The 26111-nt window shown below is 38.2% G+C and overlaps 1 protein-coding gene and 2 pseudogenes across 1 annotated transcript in view; 2 read left to right on the forward strand and 1 right to left on the reverse strand.

Annotated features, from left to right (window-relative positions):
* LOC102857926 (N-alpha-acetyltransferase 35, NatC auxiliary subunit-like) overlaps positions 1 to 26111 on the reverse strand; it is a 210682-nt gene that overhangs the window by 10233 nt on the left and 174338 nt on the right. Inside the window, exons 14-20 of the mRNA XM_006900868.1 lie at positions 24495 to 24561; positions 23396 to 23494; positions 22524 to 22702; positions 4447 to 4583; positions 3113 to 3180; positions 979 to 1119; positions 425 to 547 (exon numbers count right to left, since the gene is read on the reverse strand). Coding sequence (XP_006900930.1) covers positions 425 to 547; positions 979 to 1119; positions 3113 to 3180; positions 4447 to 4583; positions 22524 to 22702; positions 23396 to 23494; positions 24495 to 24561 — 814 coding nt within the window. The remainder of the gene's footprint in view (positions 1 to 424; positions 548 to 978; positions 1120 to 3112; positions 3181 to 4446; positions 4584 to 22523; positions 22703 to 23395; positions 23495 to 24494; positions 24562 to 26111) is intronic.
* LOC102857519 lies at positions 6470 to 8215 on the forward strand (annotated as a pseudogene).
* LOC102859543 lies at positions 15145 to 15867 on the forward strand (annotated as a pseudogene).

Raw genomic sequence — 26111 nt, forward strand, 5'->3', positions numbered from 1 at the left:
CCTGGATGATACCCTTGATATCCTCCCACAACTCATCTGGCCTTCGTTCATTAGTGTTCAAAGCCTCAAACCTGTTCCTGAGATGGTTCTGACATTCATGTGGGATAGACTCACCATCTCTCTCATAAAAAAGCTACAGATGATAATGCTTTGAGCTATGGATCAGTCTATGTCATATTTCTAGGCTTTTTAATTTATGGCCCTGAGTCTTAATTTCTCTTTGTAGTACCCCCATCATAAAAACAATATTAAGTTTGATGAGGGTGGGTGGGCAAAGCTATTTGAAATTCTTGGCAGAAAAACAAGAGGATACATTAACTAATGCTACTTCTGTATAATTAAATTTTCATTAAGAAGAAAGTGCTGTTATTTCCTATCAAATGATTTTTTCCCCCCCTAAACATTATTGTGAATCCAGTCTTACCTCAGGGTCTGGATTTGGCATATTTTCCAGTATCATTTTTGCCTGCTGAAAGTGCTTGCTGGCTGCCACATATAGTTCTGGAGGCTGAGGAGGAGGACTGTATTTATTGAGGTCAGACATTTCCTTAAAAAAAAAAAAAAGGAATTTATATTATTAGAAACATGTTCAATACAGAAAAACTCTAAAATAATCTTTAATTATCTAAGAATTATACACTGGTCTGCATCCATATATGTTAAACGAAAATTCAGCATACCTTTTCTCTCCCATGTTATATTCAATCTGCAACCCTCATGACCTAGCTTCTATTAAACACATATATCTTCAATATTTACTATAAGGTTTGATAGATCTGTTAAAATGGATAGATCTGTTAAAATGCTATAGGAACATCTAACAAAGTCAAATCATCTCTATACTATTCACATAGCTTCTTGTTCTATTTTTCCAAGTAAATATTAGACTCATTTAAAGAAATGTCTAGCTGTAAACAGCCCATGTGAAAGAACACTGAGATATAACAGTTTCACAACTATGTCAATGAATAGGCTAACCTTGAATTGTAGATAGTGCACAGGTGGTGGTGTCATTACACTGTTGAAAGGAGCAAACCTGTGTTCATATCGAACTTGTTCACTATCAAGCTCAAACTTGGGTTTCCGAACTTTGCCATCCATGTCAAACGCTACCATAGTCTAAAGAAGGAAAAGAGAATAAGAAAGAGATGACATCAATGAACACGTGTTTATCTTCATTTTAACAGACCAGCAATCAAAAAACCAGCCATTTATGTAGCTAAAGGGAGCTCTGGTGGCCTAGTGGTAAGGAATTGTGCTGCCAATGCAAAGGTATGCAATTCAAATCCAATAGGTGCCCCATGGGAGAAAGATGGGCAATCTCTTCCCATGTGATTTACTGCCTGTTTAAACATGCTGGAGGGTTAGTGTGCAGGTTCTAACTGGATGGTCCAGAACAACAATACAATCATGACTCACAAATAGAAGAGAAAAATGGCTTGCTAGAATGTTTATTGTGCATGCCATCTCTTAAACATTTTTCAGGTTCTACTGTTTACCAAATTACTATATTACTATTTTCCCATATCTTGCCTATCAGTTTGTTGTACGGTAGATTTTGCTCATTAATACGATGTTGGAAGCTATGTTGCTAGTATTAAAAACTAGAGGGTCACTATGGTGTTAAGGGTTCAGGTTTCACAGTGATTTTCATAGCCAACAACTGTGACTGCCACAGGGCAAGCCAGGCATATGAAAGAAGATGTGTTAATCTATTTGAAATGGGCTTGGCTAGTTTTGCCATCCTGTGAGGTTTAAATTAAGCAGGTTCAGCAATAGAACAGAGTAACCACTACCAGCAAGAAGAGAAGTACAATCAGGAATGCGGTATGCATTCTTCAGTCTGAGACCCCTGCCCAGGACTTACAGGAGAGCAGCAATAGCCTCAGTAGAGAATCCAGGACTTACAGGAGAGCAGCAATAGCCTCAGTAGAGAATCAGAGACCAGTATGACAAAGCTGACTTGGGACTGTTGCTCTATGCAGGCAGAGCCAGGGGCCTTCACCCAACCTTGCTGGAGGATCAAGAGAATGTAACTGCCAGGACTAGGGAAACTCTGTAATTCCAAACTAAGCCATCTGGCTGAAGGTCACGGAAACTGTGAACACATTTTAGCAGCACTTTGGGACTGTCCGAGGGGCAGTATCCTACTATCAACCTGACCTGTAGCTTGTTAACTTCCTTGATAAGGTCCATACTCCTCTAGTAAGGTTCTGTAAGATCTGTATGATCACTGCAAAAGATTTCTGACCCAGTAAAGCAGTAAGACTGGTAGTGAAATTAGTATTAGTAGGTGTAGGACAGTGGAAGACCATGTCTAACGTTATAGGAATTGGGTCTATACTGTGGAAGTTGTTGATGGGGATAGTTCCCCTTTGGGGAGTGAACAGATGACAGACCCAGTCATCCTCATGATGCCTACACTCTTTCATAGACATCCACTGTGGCCAGCCTACAGTAGAGCTTTCAGATGAAAAGAGACTGGAAGAAAAACTTGGTAAAATACTTCCAAAAATTACAGATATCAACAGACACAAGAGTGTCCTACTCGTTTGGACAGACAAGTAGTCAGGATGGATCAACTGCTGGAGGGTATAATTTTTGCTGGAGGAGGGCATCATGTTTGGTGATGAGGGCTGGAAAGGAAGAGGTTGGCTGCACTGATGGACTCAAATATGATGGTTATTGTGAGCTCTGGTGGCCTAGTAAAGTGGTGCACTGCCAACCCAAAAACAGGTACTCTCCTCCCATGAGACTGATAGCCTTTGAAATTCCATAGGAGGCTCAGCTATGGGTCAGCTCTGACTAAATGGCACTGAGTTTATGTGTTTGGGAGGGGTTATTTTTTGAGTCTTGCCTATTATGAACTAGACACTTAAAAGAAAGGACCTCATTTAATTAGACTTAGTAACCAACAGTCTTCAGCATAAGTTACCTGACACACAGTAAGCATTCAGTTACTGAATATATTAATGACTGTTCAAGTAGGTGGGAAGTAAAACAAAGGTGCAATCAGAATCCAGAAAGAATCACAGAAGAGTTAATTTTAAATTAAGCTACATAATAACAACATAGTTAATGAGCAAAAAGAAGCTAATTTTCAACAACTTACCTTAAACATTCCAGCACACATATTCTGGTATGCCTGGCTCATTGTGATCTCTCGGCTCAATGGGCGAACTATAACAAGAAAGAAAACCATTTAAACTCTTTGTTCTCTCCTGCTCTGGTATTAGTGCAATAGAAAGAAAAATAATTCTTAATTTAACAAACCATGCAGTTGTTTACTACATCAAAACATCAAACCACCTGTTTCATTGGCTAAGTTTTAAGGTGAAGATTTACAAATAATAAAACAAAACTGAAAGGCTAAGCAATAGCATGTTTCCCAAATCGCTAATAACATAAAACTCTAGCAGGAAGTAAATTCAATTTCTCAATTTACCACACTGAGACATCTCATATAGAAAGCAAATAACTTGTTTAATGACCAACTCAAACTATTTATTCCAATGGGTTTTCAGAGGCTGTAAATTGCACAAGAGGAGATTGTCCATCTTTCTCTTGCAGGGCCACTGGTAGATTCACTTTGCTAGAGAGGCCTGGCTTTTGAGTTAGCAGCACAACTCCCCACAGATTATGACCAGAGCTCCCTTTTTCCCTCCTCCGTGAAACTCTGTTTAAATCCCAAGAAAATACAAAATAGTATTTCATAAGAACTAGAGTCATATCTATATTCTTCCTTGAGAGATGAAGTGGTCAGTCCCTTTGAAATATTTCTCTTTACTCCACTGTTGCTGTTAGGTGTTGTCTGCCCTATCCTGGGCCATCCTTATAAACTCTACAACACTAGAGCCTACTGTCACAGTGTCAATCCATCACAATGAGGGTCCTCCCCTCTGCTGACACTCCACTTCTCTGAGCCTGATGTCCTTCTCTAAGGACTGTCCCTTCCTAACAATATGCTCAAGTTTGTGAGATGAAGTGTCACCATTCTTCCCACTAAGGAATCTTGGCTGTGCTCTGTCCAAAACTCATTTGTCTTTTCTTTTGGCAGAGCTCTTAGATAACACCCCAATGTGTTCTACAAACTTCTTTCCACTGCAGGTTTCTGTCAAAAGAAGACCAAAGGTCTCCATCTATCTTCTTTTCCAATCTATTCACTTATTCTTATTCTGCTCATTCACTCCAAGCAGTTATTCTTGTTAGAATCAGCAGTAAAGAAGTAAAAGAAAAGTAAGGCAAGAACAAAGAAACTTACAGGACTAACACTGGAATGCTATTGTCTCTAGAGTATCTACAGAGAAAATGGGTAAGAACTAAAACATAATGATTACTTCTCTCATTACAACTCACGATGAATACATTTCCATCAATTTATTTGTAAAAACTAAATTTTACTCCTATGTTGTTTACGTCTTAAAAATGAAAAGTAATCCACACCACCTTTCTTCTTTTTCTTTGTTTTTTTACTGCTACGACCTTTCTGTTGCTCTTCCATTATCCTTTCCTCTGCCATTTGAGAGCCATCAGCACGACTCAGTGTTGACATCAACCAGGCATATAGGAATTCTGAGAGATACCTTAAAGAGTTAAAAGTGTTGGTTAAAAGGAAATTTTATAAATTGATAACTTCATCAATACAAGAACGGTTAATAACAAAGGGATGTTGCTGTTGTATGCTGTAGAGTCAAAGTGACCTCTAACAGACCCTTCTAGATGGTTTTCAGGAGCAGCTAGTGGATTTGAACTGTGTGCTTTCAGGATTGCAGTACAGCTTCTTACCACTAGGCCATCAGAACTCCAATAAAGGGATAATTGCTTATAAGAGTAAAAAAAACCCTTTTTAAAAAACAAAACAAAATGCTTAGATTATCCAATTAGGTAACCAATAAAATGGACTTTTTAAGAGATAAATGTTACACATTACTTTCTCCTTTTAATCTGTCACATCTGTAATATAAAAAAAATTTCACTTTAATTTTATATAATGATATACATTTCACAAATTTTCAGATTTTTGGGTAAATATATATAATTTTTGCTGTTCACTGCTATCAAGTCAAACATGACTCATAGGGACTCTATGAACAGAAGACCTGAAGCATTTCTATAACTATCGTTTCTCAAAGTTTATAGAGTTTCCAGAGGCATGTTGTTTAGAAAGTGGATGCCACTCCTGTGTTTAAACACATATATAAGTACCCTCTAACCTATTAACTGTAAAGTCGTTTCTAACTGCTAGACAATCTCCCTATATGATAATGAGTATAGCTGTCTCAGAGGCATGAATTCTAAGGCTGTAAATCTCCAGAAGTAGGTTGTCTTCTCCCATGGAGCAGCTTGTGACTTAGCAACAAAGAGCTTTAACCTGTACCACCAGGACTCCTTTACACATTCATACATATCTAAAATATGTATCCATTAACAGACTTTTACATAAGAAAGATATTTAACCCACATTTAACTTTAATATACTAAGGACACATTTAACTTTATTAGTAAACATTCTTTTTACCTCTCAATCATAAAAGAATATTTCTAAAACAGACCCATTTGTATTATCTAAAAACTAAATATTGACAACATTCAGACTTAGCCATTACTTGAGTTTATTTATAAATGACATACAAAACAAATATTCTACCAGACACTAATTTTTCAGATGTTTAAATGAACATTCTATTCTGTTGAGTCAAAAAGGAGTTGGAATCTAGGATATGGAGATATATATATATATATTAAAATATAATCCATAATAATAAAGAACTTTCTACATTAAGAGAAAAACAAAAGGTTTACAAGAGCTATTAAAATAAAGTTCGATGCACACCCTTATTTATTACTGTGCTATTAACAATAGCAAAGAAATGGAAGCAAGTCAAGTGCCTATTAATAAATCAAAGGATAAAAAACCCCCAACAAACCTATTTTGTACAGTCACACAGTGGAATATTAAGCAGCATTGAGAAACAATGAACTCATAAAACATTATACTACATGGGTTAGCCTGGAGGACATTATGCTGAGTGAAATACCTCCATCACAAAAGAATAAACACTGTAAAACACTGCTGTTATAAAACAGGACAGACATGAGGGTGTTGGGAAGATTAGATAGATAATGGAACGGATGAAGGGGGGAGGAAATGTCTGGGAAGATCTGTCCAGGAAGAATACATGATTAGGCATTATATGTATGACAACAATCTTAAACAAGGGGTGCATTTTAGGGTGGGCTGGGGAAGAAAATGCACAAGAATGAATAAAACAAATTAATGGAATAAAAAAAAGTTTGAGAGACTGGTAGCTGAGCTTCTACTGTTACACCTTTCCTGACGACTCAGACATGGTGGCAAGAAGTGGAGGCTACGGATAGCTGAAGAGGACAAAGTACAGAGGCCTGGAGGAACAGGGAAAATCTGAACTCAATGAAAGAGAGTTGGCAGTGTCTGTGGCCCAAAAGAACGATGAAGAGAATAAAGAGCACTGGGTTGGGCCTTTCTCTGTGGAGTCAACACTGGCCAATAAAAAGAAAGTTCTGGAGTTCGAAAGAGTTTATCTTGACAATCTCCCAAGTGCATCCATGTATGAGCACAGTTACATGCATAAAGATGTTATTACTCATGTAGTTTGCATCAAAGAAAGTTTTTATTATTACTGCCAGTCATTGAGGACATGTTAAGTTCTGGAAAAAAACGGAAGAGGGAATGGAATTTTTTAAAACATTTTTGTAGCCACCAGGGAGTCCTTGAGAATACTGCAGTTAGCTCTAAGAGAGCTTTGCTCTGTGGGTGATGATAAAGCAATGAAGGTGTTTGATGTAGTTAATTGTGACATGATCAATATGCTGAAGCTTGGCTATTTTCCTGAACAGTGCGAGTGAACCTACTACTGCCCACGGCATGCTATATCTTCAGTTGCTGCTTCTGAAAAAAGAGTACTGGAAAGATTTTACTTTATGATGGTCGAGGAGATAACCAGCCACTTCATGTTTTTGACAAACTGCATATATCATCTCTTACTCAGATATGGTTAAAACCAGTTTACTAAACTGTAGTGTCTTCTGACAAATCTGGAATGACTGACTACTGGATAGGGTCTCTTTATGAATATAAATTCCCCAAAAATGTGAACTGGGAATATAAAACTGACACATTTATATGAATTTACAGTGTTCAAGGTTTATCCAACCAGCATATAGAAAAGTTAGAATTTTACAGTTTTTAACTGGAAAACTCATGAGAGTCTTTGATGAATCACCTCAGCAGGTGTAATGAACTGTAAAAGATGAGGCAGCAGTTACCAGACATGGAATTTGGCCAGTGAACAGCTGTAGAACATGAACTGGTAAGGGAGATGCAGTAAGATTAATTAGTATGGTTTTTATACAAAACTGGACACTGCGTGCTATATGGGAAAATGCTGAGCATTAAAGTCTTAAGTGTAGAAACAAACTGTGTATGTCTATTTTAAGCAAAGAGGAGAATATTAGAGTGATGCAACTAACTGGCTTTGTTCCAGGGAACTGCCAAAAAACATCGTGCTCCAAATACTACAGAGATGAAACCTTCTGAAAACCCTGTTCTTCAGAATATTCAAGCTGATCCAACAATAGTCTGTCCATCTTTCAAAAAGAATGGATTTTATGTTTACCAACAAGAACCAGAAGATACAAAAAGTGCAGATTCTGACCGAAATGTTTTTAATGAAAAACCTTCTAAAGAAAAAGTCATGGTAGTTACTCAACCTGAAGGATCTAAACAAATTTCAGATAGTGCCATTATCCATGCGAGCATCGGGAATATTCACATCAAACTTTTTCCTGCTGAGTGCCTGAAGACAGTGAAAAACTTCTGTGTTCACAGAAGAAAATGGTTATTATAAAGGGCATACATTTCATCTTATCATTAAGGGCTTCATGATTCAGACTGGAGATCCAACAGGTACTGGTATGGAAGGAGAAAGCATATGGGTAGGAAAATTCATTCAACATTATGGCATGAGAGACCACACACACTCAGCCTGGCCAAAGCTGGATCATCCACTAATGGATTTCAGGTTTTTTAACAGTAGTACCAGTGCTGTGGCATATAGTATTTGGACAAATGACTAAAGGCATGGAAGTTTTAAAAAGGATCTCCAATGTCAAAGTTAATCCCAAAACAGAAAAGCCCTATGAGTAAGTCAGTATCATAAATATCACCATCAAGTAAAATTCATTGAATTTGTAAAAAAAATAAGATTACACTAAGAAGCCCTAAGACTTGCAAAACATACAAAGCACGTTTAAAGGAATTTTTCTATTTTTCATTATTAATTTACACTAAGAAATTAAAGCTTGAAAACATGAATCATGTTATAAAGATATTTTTATATTTTGCATTAAAGGCCTTTTTTTTAAAAAAAAAAGTCTGAGTTTATATATATATACATACACACACACATACACACACACACATACACACGTTGTTGTTTGATGCTGTCGAGTCGTAGATGACTCATAGCGACCCTATGAATGAACGGCCTGAGCACTGTTCGTACACAGAGTTTCCGGAGGCAAGCCATTTCGGAAGTGGATGCCGCTCCTGCTTCCAGTATTAATATATATATAGTACCTCCAAAATTTCTCCAAAAGATGTAAGACAAGATAAAACACTAAAATGTAAAAAATAGAGCATAGCTGTTTGCCAGGAGGTGGTTTCGGGCTTCTGTGTTCATCACCTCCACCAAGGACATCTGTAAACTTAAGAAGAGACAGGATAAGTTGAAGAGATCCACTGTACGCTACACCTAAGAACTGAGAGGGTGTGTAAGAATTCAGAGCATAGCAGGAAAAAAGTAGGACCTTTCGCCCTTGAGCCCACACCTGCCAGGCAAAAATGGATTTTGGCTCCTGTACTTACCAGCAGCTCCACCAAGGAGAGTTACAAACTTTAGAAGAGGTGGCGAACAGTCACGTGAAATTCCTACAAATATGTACTGCAGTACAAAGTGAAGTTGAAAACCTTAGCAAATGGAAGTGCTCCCAATGCAAAGACCCAGAAAAGATTCTGAGCAGAGTGAGTTGCCCTAATTCATAAAGGAACACTTTAAGTCTGCAAATAATAAATAAAAATATAAACCATGAAAAATCTACAGAGATACAATAGAAATGGTTTAACATACAGCAAAAAAACCCCTTCATGTAATGCCATGTAAGCAACAAGTAGCTTTAAACATTGTGGGGGGGGAAAAAGAGGCAGAAGAAACTGACAGAATCTCATGAATAGCTACAGAAGGTACAAACAGTGGAGGAAAGAATGGAAGCCATAAAAAAAGTGAATACACTAGAGACAGAGAACCAGAAGAAATACCCTGAATTGGAAATATTTAAACAGCTACTAAGGAAACTGAAAAAGATGGAAGAAAAATTGATACTATAAAGAAATACCCTGAAGTGGAATTATTTAAACAGCTACTAAGGAAATTGAAAAATATGGAAGAAAAATTGATACTACAAATAAAAAATAGAAGAAATTTAGAGAATCAACATAAGAGAGGGTATACAGCCAATACAGTACTGGATTTAACAGAAATACATGAAAATGCAATCCAGAATGTCAAGTTTGAAATGGCCTAAGTTTTCCAACACGCTGGAAAGATAAACAACAACAATAATAAACAGAAGAGATGAACCAGATAGTCAGTGAGCCAGAAAATAAAAACCTCAATTGAAACATAACAGAAGAAGAACCAGAGAGGAGACAGAGAGCAAATGTAGAAAACATTGGAATAATGTGAGTTGACAAAAAAAGAAACAACATATGTATGAGTAGAATCTTAGAACATTTAGAGAGGCAGGGAAAGCACTGAGAAACCTGTGTAAAAGGTCCTACAAGAAACTTTCCAGGCATTATGAAGACAAGAAGCTCAACAAACCCCAAACAGACTAGACTGCAAAGGAAAAACATCACAACATATCAGAATCATGCACACCCATGTTTATCGTGGCTTTGTTCACAACAGCAAGGAGTTGGAAACAACCTAGGTGCCCATCAAAAAACGAATGAATAGAAAAGCTGTGGTATAGTCACACAATGGAATACTATGATGCATTGAAAAACAAGGAACTCATGCAATATTATTCAAAATGGGTGACCCTGGAGGACATTATGCTGAATGAAGTAAAGGACATAAACTGCATGGTGCCACTGTTGTAAAACAGGACAGACATCAGGGTTGGGGGGAGACTGAGAAAGATGGGTTCAATAATGTATACTGCATCGAAACAGATGAGGGAGAAAACTGTTTAAGAGGGATATGTGATTAGATATTTTTGTCATGACAGGAGTCCAGAGAGAAGGCTGCATAGTGGAGTAGACCTGGGGAGAGGGATTGTAAAACAATGAAAGAATTTTTCTTTTACTTTTCCAAGAGGATAGTGTACTGGGGGGATGGTTGGGAAGGGAGAAAAGTGCAACAATGAATGAATGGAAATCCAAAATCTCTGTACATTTTCATTGAAATTCATAATAAATAAATAAAAAAACCCCAGAATCAAATTCCCCAAAAGAAAACATAAAGATACAAAAAGCAGCACAAGAAAAACAAAGAGTCACATACAAAGGAGAACAAACTAGATAAAGTTCTGATTTCTCAGCAGAAACCCTGAAAAGAAAAAGACAACGGGATGCCATATAGAGACGGCTGAAAGAAAACAGTTCTTAGCCAAGGATCCTATATCCAGCAAATATGAAGGGGAAATCAGGTCATTTGCAGAAAAACAGGAACTAAAGGAATTTGTGAAAACAAGACCAATTCCGTAAGAAATTTGAAAGGAAGTCCCTCAAACAGAGAAACCAAAGGTGAGTGGATGGACCACTGTAAACAGAAACAAAAGAATAACAGCAAAATGAAAATAATGATAAAACCTGGCCTGTCAAAAAACACCCTTAAGGTAAAAATCAGGAGAAAACTGGCAACAGAGTGGATAAAAAACCCAAAAATTCAATATATGCTGCCTATAAGAGGCATAACTAAGAAATGAGGAAAAAATAAAAATTAAAGTGTGGAAAAATAGTCTAAGCAAATGGCATCCACAAAAAAGCAGGAGTCGCATACCCATGTTTAGTGTGGCTTTGTTCACAATAGCAAGGAGCTGGAAACAACCTAAGTGCCCATCAACAAACGAATGGATAGAGAAGATGTGGTAAATTCACACAATGGAATACTATGCTGCATTGAAAAACAAGGAACTCATGCATTATTATTCAAAATGGGTGACCCTGGAGGACATTATTGTGAGTGAAGTATCTCAGTCACTAAAGAACAAATACTGCTTGGTGCCACTGTTGTAAAACAGGACAGACATCAGCGTTGGGGGGAGACTGAGAAAGATGGGCTCAACAATGTATTGTTGTTGTTGTTGTTGTTATGTGCCGTCGAGTCGTCTGCGACTCATAGCGACCCTATGTACAACAGCCCTAAACTCTGCTCTGTCCTGTGCCAATGGCACTGTCTCTGACACTCCCATCCCAATTATCCCAGTCACTGAATCAATCCACCTCATAGAGGGCCTTCCCCTCCTGCGCCGTCCCTCCACCCTCCCAAACATGATGTCCTTCTCCAAGGACTGATCACTCCTCACAACATGTCCAAAGTATGTTAGACAGAGCCTCAGAATCCTTGCCTCCAAGGAGCCACCCGGTTTAAGCCTTTCCAGGACAAATCTGTTTGTTTTCCTAGCAGTCCATGGTATTCTCAATACTCTTCTCCAGCACCACAGCTCAAAGGCATCAATTCTCCTTCTATCCTCCTTGGTCATTATCCGACTCGCTGATGCATAACAAGTGATTGCGAAGACCATGGCCTGTATCAAATGAACCTTAGTCTCCAGAGAGACACCATTGCTCTTCAGTACTTTGGAGAGGTCTCTAACAGCAGACTTTCCCATGGCAATGCGCCTTTTAATTTCCTGGCTACTGGTGCCAAGAGTGTTGACTGTGGAGCCAAGCAAACTGAAGCTGTGCACAATCACAATCTCTTCATCATCTATCCTGATGCTGCCACTTGGTCCAGTGGTGAGAATCTTTGTCTTCTTGGCATTGAGCCTCAACCCATATTGAAGGCTGCAGCCCTTGATCCTCTGCAGCAGGTGGTTCAGGTCCTCTTCAGTTTCAGCAAGCAGGGTTGTGTCATCTGCATAATGCAGACTGTGATAAATCGTCCACCAGTCTTGACCCCACATTTCTCCTCATAGAGCCCAGCCTCCCGGATAATCTGTTCACTGCATCAAAAAAGATGAGGGAGAAAACTGTTTAAGAGGGATATGTGATTAGGTATTTTTGTCATGACAGGAGTCCAGAGCAAAGGCTGTATAGTGGAGTGAAGCTGGGGGGAGGGATTGTAAAACAATGAAAGAATTTTTCTTTTACTTTTCCAAGAGGGTAGAGTACTAAGGGGGAGGCCTGGGAGGGGTGGAAAGTGCAACAATGAATGAATGGAAATCCAAAGTCTCTGTAAATTTTCTTTGAAATAAATAATAAACATAAAAAAAATTTTAAAAATAGGAGTGGCAATACCAATATCTGATAAAATAGACTTCAGAATGAAAACTACCATAACGTAAGGAAAGGCAAAATATAATGATTAAAGGTACCACAGGCCAGTAAGATATAACACTGGTCAACATCTATACACCAAATGATAGGACTGGAAAATATATAAAACACAAATATATAAAATGGAAAATACATAAAAGAATGGTTAGAAACGGTTAAATAAATAGCACCATAATAGTAGTAGGAGACTTTAACACATCACTTTCATCAAAGGATAGATCAACTGGAAAGAAAACAAGGCGCAGAAGATCTAAACTATACAATCAGCCAACTGGACCTTGTAGATGTATTCAGGATACTGCACCCAACAAAAATCAATTTACTTTCTTCTCAAGTGCATATGGTACATAACCCAGAACTAATCACATATTAGGACACAAAGCAAGCCTCAACAAATTAAAAACCATCAAGATAATACAATGTATCTTTTCAAATGACAATGTCATAAAACTAGGTATTAATGACAAGTGGGTAAAGTTTACAAAAACATCCATAAGGAAGCTAAATAAGCTAGACCACGAGTGAGTTACACATGAAGTAAATAATCAAATAAAAAAGTTCCTTGAAATAAAGGATAATGAAAATACAACATGCCTAAACCTCTGGGATACAGCCAAAGTAGTCCTCAGGGGGCAGTGCATAACAATAAGAAAACATACATATTAAAAAAAAAAAAAAGTGAAGTCAATGACCTAACTTAACACCTCTATCAAAAAGAAAAAGAACAAAAACTTAACCCCACAGGCTCTAAAAAAAAAAAAGAGAAATTATAAGGACAAGAGCAGAAATCAATGAGACAGAAGAAAGAATAACAAGACTACGAACTGGTTCTCAAAAGGGTTTATAAAATAGACAAACCATGGGAAAATGTAATAAATGAAAGACAAATAATTAAGAAATTATAGAGGTGACATCACAATAGAAGATAAAATTAAATGGATAATATTGTAATGTTATAAAAAGCTGTATTCCAGAGAATTTGAACATCTAGAGGGAATTGCAAATTCCTTGGAACTCACACCCAGCCAGAATGGCACAGACAGACGTAGAACATTTGAAAAAATCCATGACAAAAGAAGAAATTGAGCTGGTCATAAAAAGACTCCCCCACACAAAATTTTGGCCCAGATACCTTCACAGCTGAAGTCTACCAAATATTCAGACAAGGAAGAAATAAGAATAATTCTATGAGGCAAGCATAATCCTAGTATCAAAACCATGCAAAGACATTACAAAGAAAGAAAACCACAGACCATCTCTCATGAACAGAGAGGAAAAAATCCTTAATAAAGTCTTGGCCAATAGAATCCAACAATACATAAAAAAAATAATCCATCATGCCCAAGGGATTTATAAGGATGGTTTAACATGGAGAGGTGGACCTGCTGAGCGATAGCAGCCTGTAAGCCAGAACAGAGCACCAACCACTTCAACAGGCGAAGCCCACTAATGAGTCCCAGCTACCCCTCTGGTTCCCTTAGGCCTGCCCACAGCCAGGATAGGTGGAAAGGACCCTTTTGGACCTGCTGAGCTGTGGCAGCCTGCTGGCACAGAGGGCTCTGTTCTACCAACCACCCAACAGGTCACCAATGATTCCCAGCTACCCCTCAGGCACCCTCAGCCCCAAGGAGGGGGTGAGGGGGTATCACCAACATTTAAGATCTAGCCATGGAGTTTCTTTTGCCTGGGACATCAGCCTGCTTTGCCAGCCGTGCACATTACCTTGAAGGCTCCAGCAATCAGCTGCAGAAATAAATCCCTAGAGCAGAAGGTCTGAAACAAAATCCTTCCTCCTGAACTGTCAGAGAGGTGAAGATCCAGGGACTCTGGCTGCACCAATCTACAGACCAAGAAAGACAAGAGACAACAGGAAAGATGGCTGCAACCAGAAAAAAAAAAACAAGCCATCAACCCCAGGACCAAAGAGAAAGGAAGAGAATCAGCTGGCCCAGAAAGGAAAAACTACAGGAAGGGTGTGTTGTCCTCCCCTTCTTTACTAGTGCACTGAGCTTCCCAACTGAAGCAAGTCTCCCCCTAAGTCCAATGATTAGAGAGAAATTCAGGCAAGGGAAGCTGCCCTTCTTTCCTCTGGAACAGTGAGCTCTTGCGCCAAGGTCACTGGACCTAGGTCCCGCTAGGGCCTCAGATAAGAAAAACTTTACCACAGCAATGACACAGAAGAGGTAGCTACCTCACACCCTACACAAAACCAAAGAATTATATTACCCCCTCCCCAAAGTAATAAAAAAACCCCAGAATCAAGGGATTTCCTGAAGCCAGAAAGACTGATGGAACATTCTGACACAGAATTCAAAGCAATGACTGGATATATTCAATGGCTGAAAGACAAACTTGAAGAATTACAGGATTCTACAAGCTGAAGCCAGAAAATCAAAGGGTCAAACTCACTCAGCATTTCTCAAGCTGAAGGAACTGAAGAACAAATTCAAATCTTGAGTTGTAATACTTAAGGATGTTGTGGGGATAATATTCAATGACCCTGGCTGGTGCGTGAGGAGTGGAGCCCCAGCGCTGCTGTAGTGATGGCCCAGCAGCAGATGACCAGCTCGCAGAAGGCCCTGATGCTCGAGCTGAAATCCCTGCAGGAGGACATGGCGGAGGGCTTCCAGATCACCCTGGTGGATGAGTCCGGCCTCTACGACTGGGAGGTGGCCATCTTCGGCGGACCCCCCAACACCCTCTACGAAGGCAGCTACTTCAAGGCACCTATTAAATTTCCTATTGACTACCCGTATTCACCTTCAGATTCTTGAGCAAAATGTGGCACCCCAACATTTATGAGAATGGAGATGTATACATTTCAATTCTTCATCCACTTGTAGATGATCCACAGTGTGGAGAACTGCCCTCCGAAAGGTGGAACCCTACTCAGAATGTCAGGACTACCCTTTTAAGTGTAATCTCACTGCTTTATGAGCCCAACACCTTCTCCCCAGCCACTGTGGATGCTTCAGTTATGTTCGGAAATTGAGGGACAGTAAAGGAAAGGACAAAGAGTATGCTGAAATCATTAGGAAACAGGTTTCAGCCACTAAGGCCGAAGCAGAAAAGGATGGAGTGAAGGTCCCCACAACCCTGGCGGAATACTACATCAAAACTCAAGTGCCGTCCAATGACAACAGCTCAGATTTGTTTTATGACGACGACATTGATGATGATGATGAGGAGGAGGAGGAGGAGGAGGAAGATGCTGTTAGGATGATGATGATGAATCTGGGAACCGGGAATGTGACATGCTCCTTTGATGCCCCTACTGCCCTGCCATCTCAGGCCAAAGGGAGGAGGAGCAAGTGGGGACCTAGCAGAGGCCCCTAGGCAAAAACCTATTCAGGGGGTGGGGAAACAAACACAGCTCCTGCTGACTCCCCTTATGGATCTCAGTTTGCTCCTTTTACCGACCTCTTAATGGAGAGAGAAAATAACCCTCCACAGAATGTCTGAGTTCTTGCATTCTTTATCCCTCCATCACTGTATTGATTCTTCTTTAAAAAAAAAACAACAAAAACAACCCAAACTCCCGCCTCACTTCGTCTCTGCAAAGTGTTCACAACAAAACATATTTGGTCTCTTTTAGATTCTTGAAGAATTAAATAGTCTTTCATCAAGAAGTTTAATGTTTTTAAAGCTGGAAGCGCTTCATATATTGCGTAGCAAAAGAAAATGAAAACAAAACCCCACAAACTTATAAAGAAAAAAGCAAAGCAGATTTGCCAAGGTTTAGCAACTCATCTCCAGTGTCAGTGCATATGTGTTTGTTCAGCCCTGATTGGTTAGGCTTGTGGTGGTGAACAGAACACCTTCTGCCTCGCTGAAATCATCCAACACAGAGGCCTCAGCTACTTTGAAAGAAATCAGAATTTGTTTTTTTAAAATCAATTGGGATCTAAAGCCTAAAATAAATATTCATACTTTACATAAAAAAAACTCCCAGAAAAAAACCCACCAAAACCCAAAAATATGAAGTGCAGAAATTATCAAACAATATCATTAATATCAAATGCAAGCAAGATTATGCTGAAAATTACCCAAAAATGATTGGAACAGCACATCAATAGAGAAATGCCAGGTGTACAGGCTGGGCTTAGAAGAGGCCATGGCACTAGGTATATTATAGCTAATGTTAGATGGATCTTAGCTGAAAGCAGAGAGTACTAGAGGAATGTCTTTGTTTCATTGCCTGTGTAAATGCATTTGACTGTGTGGATCACAGCAAACAGTGGTTAACTTAAGATGGGAATCCCAGAACACTTGATTGTGCTTATGTGAGGCCTACACTTGATCAGGAGGCAGTTGTCAGGGAGGCAGTTGTCAGAACAGAGCAAGAAATACTGCATGGTTCAAAATCACGGAAGATGTATGCCAGGGATGTATCCTATTTTCCATATCTTTTAAATCTATATACAGAACAGATCATCCAGCAGACTGGGCTCTATGAAAAGAAATGTGCCATCAGTATTGGAGGAAGCCTCATCAACAAATTGCATTATGCAAATGACACAATCTTGCTTGCAGAAACTGAGGAGTACCTGAGGCATCTGCTGCAGAAGATCAAGGACTGCAGCCTTCAACATGGATTGAAACTCAACAAGAAAACAAAGAGTCTCACCACTGGGCCAAATGGCAGCATCATGAAAGACAGTGAAGAGGACTGAGATTGTTAACAGCTTTAGGTTGCTTGGCTCCACAATCAACACTCTTGGTACCAGCAACCAGGAAATCAAAAGACAAACTGCATTCAGAAAATATGTTGTAAGGGACCTCTCCAGAGCACCTGAAGAGTAACCATGTCAGCTTAGAGACTAAGGTGAACCTAATCCAGGACATAGTCTTGGCTTTGCTATGCATCAAAGTGGTGGACAATGACAAAAGATGACAGAAGGAAAATTAGTGCCTTTGAGTTATGGTGCTGGAGAAGAGTATTGCATATACCATGGGTTGTTAAGAGAACAAAAGCAGATTTGTCCTGTGGAGGGTGAAACCAGGCTGCTCCTTGGAGGCAAGGATTTTAAAGCTCCATCTGACATATTTAAGGCCATATTGCGAGGAGGGGCCGGTCCGTGAAGAGGGACATCAAGCCTGGAAGGGTGGAGGGACAGTGCAAGAGAGGAAGACCCTGGATGAGATGGACATACTCAGTGACTGAAGTAATGGGGATAAGTGTGTAAGAGACAATACAGTTGGCTCAAGATAGAGCAAGTTTCAGAGCTGTTGTGTGTAGGGTCACTACTAGTTGCAAGTGACTTGATGACACATAACAACAAACACAACAAGCAAAAGCCAAGAGGAACTTACAAAAACAATAAAAGACAATGCAGATAAAACAAAGGAGGCACAAAAAAACCAAAAAAAACCTGAGGCATGAGCAGAGTGGAAGAGGTGGAACAAAGAATCAGAGAAATATAAGAGTTCTCAGCACTGATCTTCTAGAACAAAAGCCAAATAAAAAAGGAAACGAAGAAACCCAAGAATAATGCAGGACACTATCAAGAGGAACAATATGCACATAATTCAAATCCCAGAACAGGAAGAAGGGAAAAAAGCAAACTCAGAGTTGTGGAAGACTTCCTAGATGAAAACTTTCCTGGCTATTATAATGAAGGAGAGGACAGAGAGACAAGAACTGAACAAACTCCATATAGAATAGCCCCAAAAGAAAAACACAAAGGGTTATCATAAGTAAACTTGCCAGGATCAAAGATAAAGAGAGAATTCTAAAAGCAGTTAGGGAAAATGAAAGGTAACTATAGGGGAGAGCAAGTAAAATTAAGCTATGATTTCTCAGCAGAAACCACACAAGTACGAAGAGAGTGGAATGACATATGTCAAACATTCCAAGAACACAACTGTCAACCAAGAATAGCAAGCCTGTCCATCAAATATGATGGAGATCAAGATATTCTCAGGAAAGTTGAAACTAAGGGAGTTTGTGAAAGAAAACCATTATTGCAGGAAATACTGAAGAAGTTCTACTTAAAGAGATGCCAAAGAAAGCAGGTTAGATCAAAGTAACCAGCAACAGTAGCAATAAGAACTCAACCAAATGACAGTGACAAAACCTTGCCTCTTAATAATTACATTGGATATGAATGGGTTAAATAAACCAATGAAGAGAAAAAGAGTAGCAAACTGTATAAAAACCCATCAATATGCTATCTACAAAAGACAGATTAAAAATAAAAGGGTGGAAGAAAATATACCAAGTAAATGGCAACCATTTTAAAAAAAAAAAGAGTACCAATATTAATCTATGGAAAGATACATTAGTGTAAAAAGCATCATAAAGGGCAAAGAAGGTCACTATATAATGATTAAAGGGTCAAAACAACAATAGGACATAACCATAATAAGTATCTATGCACCAAATGACAGAGCTGCAAAAAATACAAAGCAAAGGCTAACGGAACTGAAAGAAGCAAGCCCTGGACCAGATGGTTTTACAAGCGAATTTATCAAACATTCAGAGAAGAACTGTCACCAATTCTACATAAACTATTTCAGAAAATAGGAAATGATGGCATTCTCCCAGACTCAATCTTGGAAGCAAACATATCCTTGATACCAAAGCCAGGTAAAGACAACACCAAAATAGAAAACTATAGCCAATACCGCTCACGAACATGGATGTGAAAATTCTCAATAAAATCCTGGTCAATAGAATCCAACGACAGATAAAAAAATAATTCACCGTGAAACAGAGGCACAAAAGACCTTTATAAAGAAAACTACAAAACACTATTGCAAAAAGAAATGAGACCTAAATAAATGAAAAATGTTACCCATTCATGGATGGGAAGACTCAATATAGTTAAAGGGCAGTCCTACCAAGATCAATCTACCTGGTCCAAAACAATCCCAATACAGATAATAAACTCATTTTTTAAAGAGATAGAAAAGGCAATTGGCAAATTTATTAAGAAAGCAAAGAGAGCTCGAATAAGCAAAATACTTTTGCAAAATAAGAATGAAGTAGGAGGCATGGCACTCCCTGAGCTCAGAACCTACTACACAGCTGTAGTAACTAAAACAATATGGTACGGGTACAATGGTAGACACATAGACCAAAGGAAAAGAATTGAGGACTCAGGACTTAATCTATCAATGCCTCTGAGTTATTCTGGAGAAGAGTACTGAATACGATGGCAGGTGGGACCAGTTGTCAGGAGGGACCAGCCCTTGGAGAATATTATGCTTGGAAGGGTGGAGGAAGAGCACAAGAGAGGAAGACCCTGGATGAGATAAGACGGATTCATGACTGGGTTATGGGATAGGTGTGTTGGAGACCATGAAAGAGGCTCGAGATCCAGGAGGGTTTCAGAACTGTCCGCAAGTGACTCAATGGCACCCAACAACCACCACCACCTATGGTCAGGTGGCATGTGACAAGGAAACAAAGCCTATCAAACAGGGAAATGACAACCTCTTCAACAAATGGTGCTGACAAAACTGGACTTCTACCTCATGAAAGCTAAAGCAGAATCCACATTTTACACCATATAAAAAAATCAACTCACAATGGATCACAGACCTAGGGGGTAAACCTCAAAACCATAAAGATCATAAGAGACAAAATGGGACCAAACTTAGAAGGCCAGATACAGGCAGATATACACAACAAGAAGAGGATAAAATTGATGAATGGGACCTCCTAAAGATTAAGTCCCTATGTGCATCAAAAACTTTTACCAATAGGTGAAAAGAAAACCTATTAACTAGGAAAAAACATTTGGCTATGCCATCTCAGACAGGGGTTTCGTAACAAAAGTTGACAGAATACTATAAGGCCTCCACAAGAAAAAGACAAAATTACAAAATAAGGAAAAGACTTTTCACAGGGAAAGACATTTGGATGACCAATAGACACATGAAGAAGTGCTCAAAAATCACTGGCAATAAGAGAGATGCAAATCAAAACCACAATAAGATACCATCTCACTCCAGTAGCAGGGCAAAGTTCAATAGGACAGCAAACAATAAGTGCTGGAGAGGATGGGAAGAGATTGCAACTCTCACATACTATTGGTGAGAGTGTAAAACCATACAAGTACTCAGGAAGGTAGTTTGGCATTTCCTCAAAAAGCTGAACATAGAAATTCAGTATGTCCGAGCCATTCCACTGCTTTGAATATACCCCAAAGGAAATAGAACTGAGACAAAGAGATTTGTACAATATTTGTAGTAGCATTGTTAACAGCATGAAAATGAAAACAGCCCAAATGTCCACCAATGAATGAGGCGACTGAGAAATTGTGGTATAATCACATGATGGAATACTATGCTCTAATACTGGAGCACTAAGGAGGAATAATTTTAAAAAATACTGTATAATATGGGAAAAGGTGGAAAGCATTATGTTGACTGAATTAACTCAGTTCCTTAAGTAAAATACTGCATAAGACTATTATAGTAAAATTGGGATTATTAGTAAGATGTGTAAGATCCTCCATGCCAAACTCAACTCAATGCTGTCAAGTCTGAATGGACTCATAGCTGACCATCCAGCAGGATTCCGAACCTGTAAACTGCATGGGAGGAGTCTCTGGTGGATTCAAATTGCCAGAGAGATTACTGGCACCAACTCTGTAGGAACTATGTCACCTCACCTTCTGAATGACTGATTCCTGCACCAAAATCAGCCATCACCTGGAAACCATTTATGAATGCAAATAGTTAGGTCCAAACCTAGAATGAACCTAATCAGGGATTTCAAGGATAGGTCCCAGCAATCTGTGAATGAATATGACTTCCAGTTATGACAAACTATGATCAGCACTGTTTCTGCTGGTTTTAAGAGGGTACACACAATTTAAGGACCGTATTTGGGAACTGCAACATAAAATTACTTTCAGAAAGTGGAGGGACCCAATCTGTAATTGTGAGACCAAAAGCAGTTCAAAACGAATGATCACAAGAGGGCATATATAGATGGAATTAAAATTTCTTTGAAAAAACCAACCAAACCACTAAACAGAATCACAAGTATGTAAATATTTAATGAAGTGTTTATCACTCACTCATTTTTAAATAATGATTCTAGTCCTTTATGTAAGAAAGCATTCAAGAAAGTGTTTGATTTTTTTAAATCCAAGAGTAAAGTTCTCAATTAGTTGTCCTAAACAGGAGAAGAATAACCTTGAGAATGTTTGCTCTGACTAGAACTCTCCTTCCTGATATCATGGCCTCATGTGTGGAAAGAACAGCTCTGCAAGGGTTCTGGCTGGGACCTACCAGAAACAAGGCTCCAGGCTTTATTCTGCTGTAGTACCACCTGAAGGGTGGAGATGGGGTCTGAACTGTCAGCTTTTAAATTACCAAGCCAGTGTAATCTCTACAGATTTCAGCTTTTAAATTACAAGTCCAGTATAATCTGTCTCTACATATTTCTTTCCAATTTTCATACAAACACAATCAAAATAGCATGTAGTTAATTACATTCAACAATTAGCACCTTGTGCCACTGATATAGGGCAGAACTGTGTTCATTTCTACTCCCATACAAGCAGAAAAAAAAGATTTTTAATGAATCCATTTTGCCTTACAGCAACTCTTATTAGCAGTTTAGTTAACTGTTCATATGATAAGAAAAAATAATTATATATGTATAGTGTATGACACTTTAAAGACATTCAAGATGACCTAGCTCTAATTTTAGTTATTTTTCTTACAACTAAAATGAAAATATGTTGGTGTTGTTGATTGCCTTAGAGTCGAGCATGACTCATAGCAACCCTATGAACAAAAGTCCTGAAGTCCCTCTACAACTATCAGCATTTATCAAAGTTCATAGAGTTCCCAGAGTCATGTTATTTAGGAAGTGGATGCCACTCCCACTAAATGAAATACCTAGCCAAAAATTACATTTTGCAGATTTGTCTAACCACCAAAGGACAAACTATTCCCTTACCAATATATGTAGTAGTACTCATGCATGCTGTAGAGTTCCAATTCAAAGCCACTTAGAAGATACTGTATCATAATGCGAAGGTTATGGTAAAGGATCCAGGTACCTAAACAGGCCAAATGTTGTCTTTGAGGTTCTTGTTTTAACAGCATAGTGTGGAGTGCTGCATCAACTTTTTCTGCCTATGAGAAGAACATGTTTTAATACTAATCTTTTATTAAAGATAATAAGAACTTCTATAAAAAATAAAGTTATAAACAGTACATGAGCAGAAAATATAAATCCTACCACTTAAAAAACTTATACTTTCAGATGCATTTGTCCTTTATGGTCACATTTAGGTCTCTCAATTAACAATGGCTAATATTTATGCACATAATCCTTAAACCAAAAGCATTATGTTATCACTTAAAATTGTTGCTACTCATAATCTGCTTTAAAATGAATATATTTTTATTAGTAAATTCCCCATAAAATTTAATAATAAATTTCATAATTCACTCTGATTACCAAAGAAATTAACTTAAAATGTTTATCAGTATTGGATTACTGCTTTCTTCGAATTAAAAAAAATCATGTATGAAATTATTCTATTTTACATTACAAATAAGCTTAACATATATAGAAAATAAACTAATATAATGTTCCAAACTGACTTTCACCAAGTTGGAACCTTCAGCAAGTCCTTAGACGCATATGACGTGAGAGGAGATAGCCCATCTTTCTCCCTCAGAAGCTTTGGTGGATCTGAACTACTAGAGGCACGACCTTTGGGTTTGCAGAGCAGCTCCTTTAGGACTATGCCACCAAGCCTCTAAAACACTGGTAAAAATGTTTGAACTGCTTAATTTTAGAAGGGTTACTCTGCCTCTTACCTCGTCTTGTAAAGTAGCAAATTCCTCAAGAATGTGACCAAGTTTATCTCTCTGTCGAGCCCTGTTATGTCCATGGATCTGAATAAGACTACCGAATGGCTACAATACACAAAATTTGTTAACTGCCATTAGGAAATTCTCTGAGATAAAAAAAACTTAACATTTCATGTTTTCAAAAGCCAGTATAAAGAAAAATGCACCATGCATATAAAAATCAAGGTTATGTATATTTTTTTGCATAGACATTTATTTTTAGGAACCTCAATGTAACAATGTATCAACAGCTATTAGAAATTGGCTATTTGTGAAACTTGTTTTCAAATGGCAAAATATTTTCCTTTAGGTATGTGTTCACCTCCCATAATTCCCAAGGAATAATTTCTACCAGCATATTTCAAGCTACAAGTCAATGTTTGAGGGTGACATTTTTGTTCCACTTAAAAAAACAACAACACAGAAAACAGAGTAAGACTTGAATAATGGCCAATATGTACACATCTGACACTGGGTTCTCTATTCCTACTCTTTCTACATAATACTTTTACTTAAATTACTTTACCATTTCACTAATCAGACAATAAGAATGGGCAGTAGGATGCTTGGATTTATGAAGCATGAATTACAAGATTCTTTTAAGTATATAATATAATATTGCTTTATAGTTGTATATTTTCACAGGTATTATTCCATTTGTTCACTAATTACCCACTAAGAAACAGAGGAGGTATTGCACTTTGCTTCTGAAAGACTGCGTTTCTATATAACTAATTACAGGTTCACAGTAATAAAACGGTAGTGACAGAAACAGGAGTCAGGCTCCAAGAAGCTGAATGCTTTGAGTTCTCCACAAAGTATTAACAATAATTTAATACATATTATTCACAATTAACCCAAAAGGTTCATATTTTTCCTAATTACTTAAGACTTGAAAAGCCAGTGTAGTCTCATATAAATTAAATAATCACGTTCATTAAGGCATAATTAAAGTTAAAGTGATAGGGAATGTTCTATAAAATACCACGTGTTCCTAAAACCATAAGAAACAGAATACCTGAGTGTTCTAAGTGTCCAGTGCAGTGATCTAAATTATAGTCCTTACCCGAACACAATGAGTGACAAAGGAGTCGATGCAGTCCTTGGCCTGGTGATTATTATAAAGGCAGCATCTGAAAAACAGCACCGTCATTAAAATCAAATGAGCTGGCCTAAATTAAAGCAATGATTACCACAGGTGACAGTAACAAATGCGGAAAGTTAAAACAAAGGAATGGAAAAAGAAAATGGAGACAAATCTATTACTAAAATTGAAGGCTGCAAGCAATACATGAACACTATATTAACTATCTTATTCACACAGTGAATGTGTGGTATTTCTGATAGTACCTTCAATACTGGAACAACTGACGAGTTGGATCCAATAAGCTTCAGTTATAAATAAAAATAAAGCCCAAAGTCTCACTTTTTCATGTTACTGTTGTTGTCTACCACTCATAGAGACTCTATAAATAATGAATGGTCTGAACTCTGTCCTATCCTGTGCCACTCTCTTCACCGCTGACAAACTTGAGCCCATTGTGCCAATCCAACTGGTTGTAACTTCCTCTTATGGTGATCCTTCACCTTTCCTAGTATGTACTTTTTTTCCAAGGAATGCCCTTATCCAACAACACGCTAAAAAGTATGTGAAACTAAGTTTCATCATTCTTGCCTCCTAGAAGCACCTTGTTTACACTTTTTCCAAGACACACTTGTGTTTTCTGGTGAGAGAAATTTGTATTTCAAATTAGTCAGCTGGATTCAGTTTAAATGATCTCAATTTTATTGACAACATCCAAAGCATCATAGTCAGAAGCATGTTGAACACAAACCTTCTTCTCTCCATCAGGTCTAATCAATGTGTTGACCTTGGCAACATCAGTGTCACAGAGTTTTACAGCTTGTTTGATATGGTGTTTACTTGATATTCACTATGAACACACATGTGTTAACTTCTATTTTCTTCATGGTTGATTCAGTGGTCAGGGAAAACTTGATGGCACTGTGGTCAAGCTTGTTTCTCCTGGGACACTCTTCTGGGAGTATATGGGTTGCCTTCGGAGTCTCAGCATCTTAGCCTGCCAGAAGGTGGTTAATGTGAGGATATTCTTTTTTGGTGTGTGTGTGTGGCTGTGGATACCCTTCAAGACTGCCACTGTAGCCTTTAAAGTCTTTACTTTGGCTTCAGTTTTGGGAGGGGCAGGGGCTTCCTTCTTTGCTTTTGGCACCATTTTGGTAGAAATAAAGCTGTCTGTTCTTTTTGCAGACTATGGGCTATTCAGTACTCTTCTCCAACACAAGTCAAAGGTATGGATTCTTCTTCTGTCACCCTTAGTTCAACTTTCAGTTCCATGGCAAGTGAGGAGATCAAAACCCTCAAGAAGGATTACATGTCACTATCAAGGAAAAAAAAACCGAAACCCTCACCAAAACAAAACATCATAAAAGATTGAAATTCTCAATGATTTCAACTTAGTTGGTGCTGCAAAAAACACCCTTGGTACTGGCGATCAAGAAATGAGAAGATTTCTTGCATTGGGAAAATTTGCCGTCAAGGACCTCTCCAGAGTGCTGAAGAGCAAGAATTTAAGATTAAAGACTATGGTCTGCCTGATTAAAGTGACAGTCTTTTCGTGATACTGAATCTCAGAAATTTTCATTTAAATTATTATGGATTATG

This window comes from Elephantulus edwardii, unplaced genomic scaffold (genome assembly GCF_000299155.1).
Source record: "Elephantulus edwardii isolate Elephantulus edwardi_28Jun2011 unplaced genomic scaffold, EleEdw1.0 scaffold00298, whole genome shotgun sequence".
In the NCBI taxonomy this organism is placed as follows: Eukaryota; Metazoa; Chordata; class Mammalia; order Macroscelidea; family Macroscelididae; genus Elephantulus; species Elephantulus edwardii.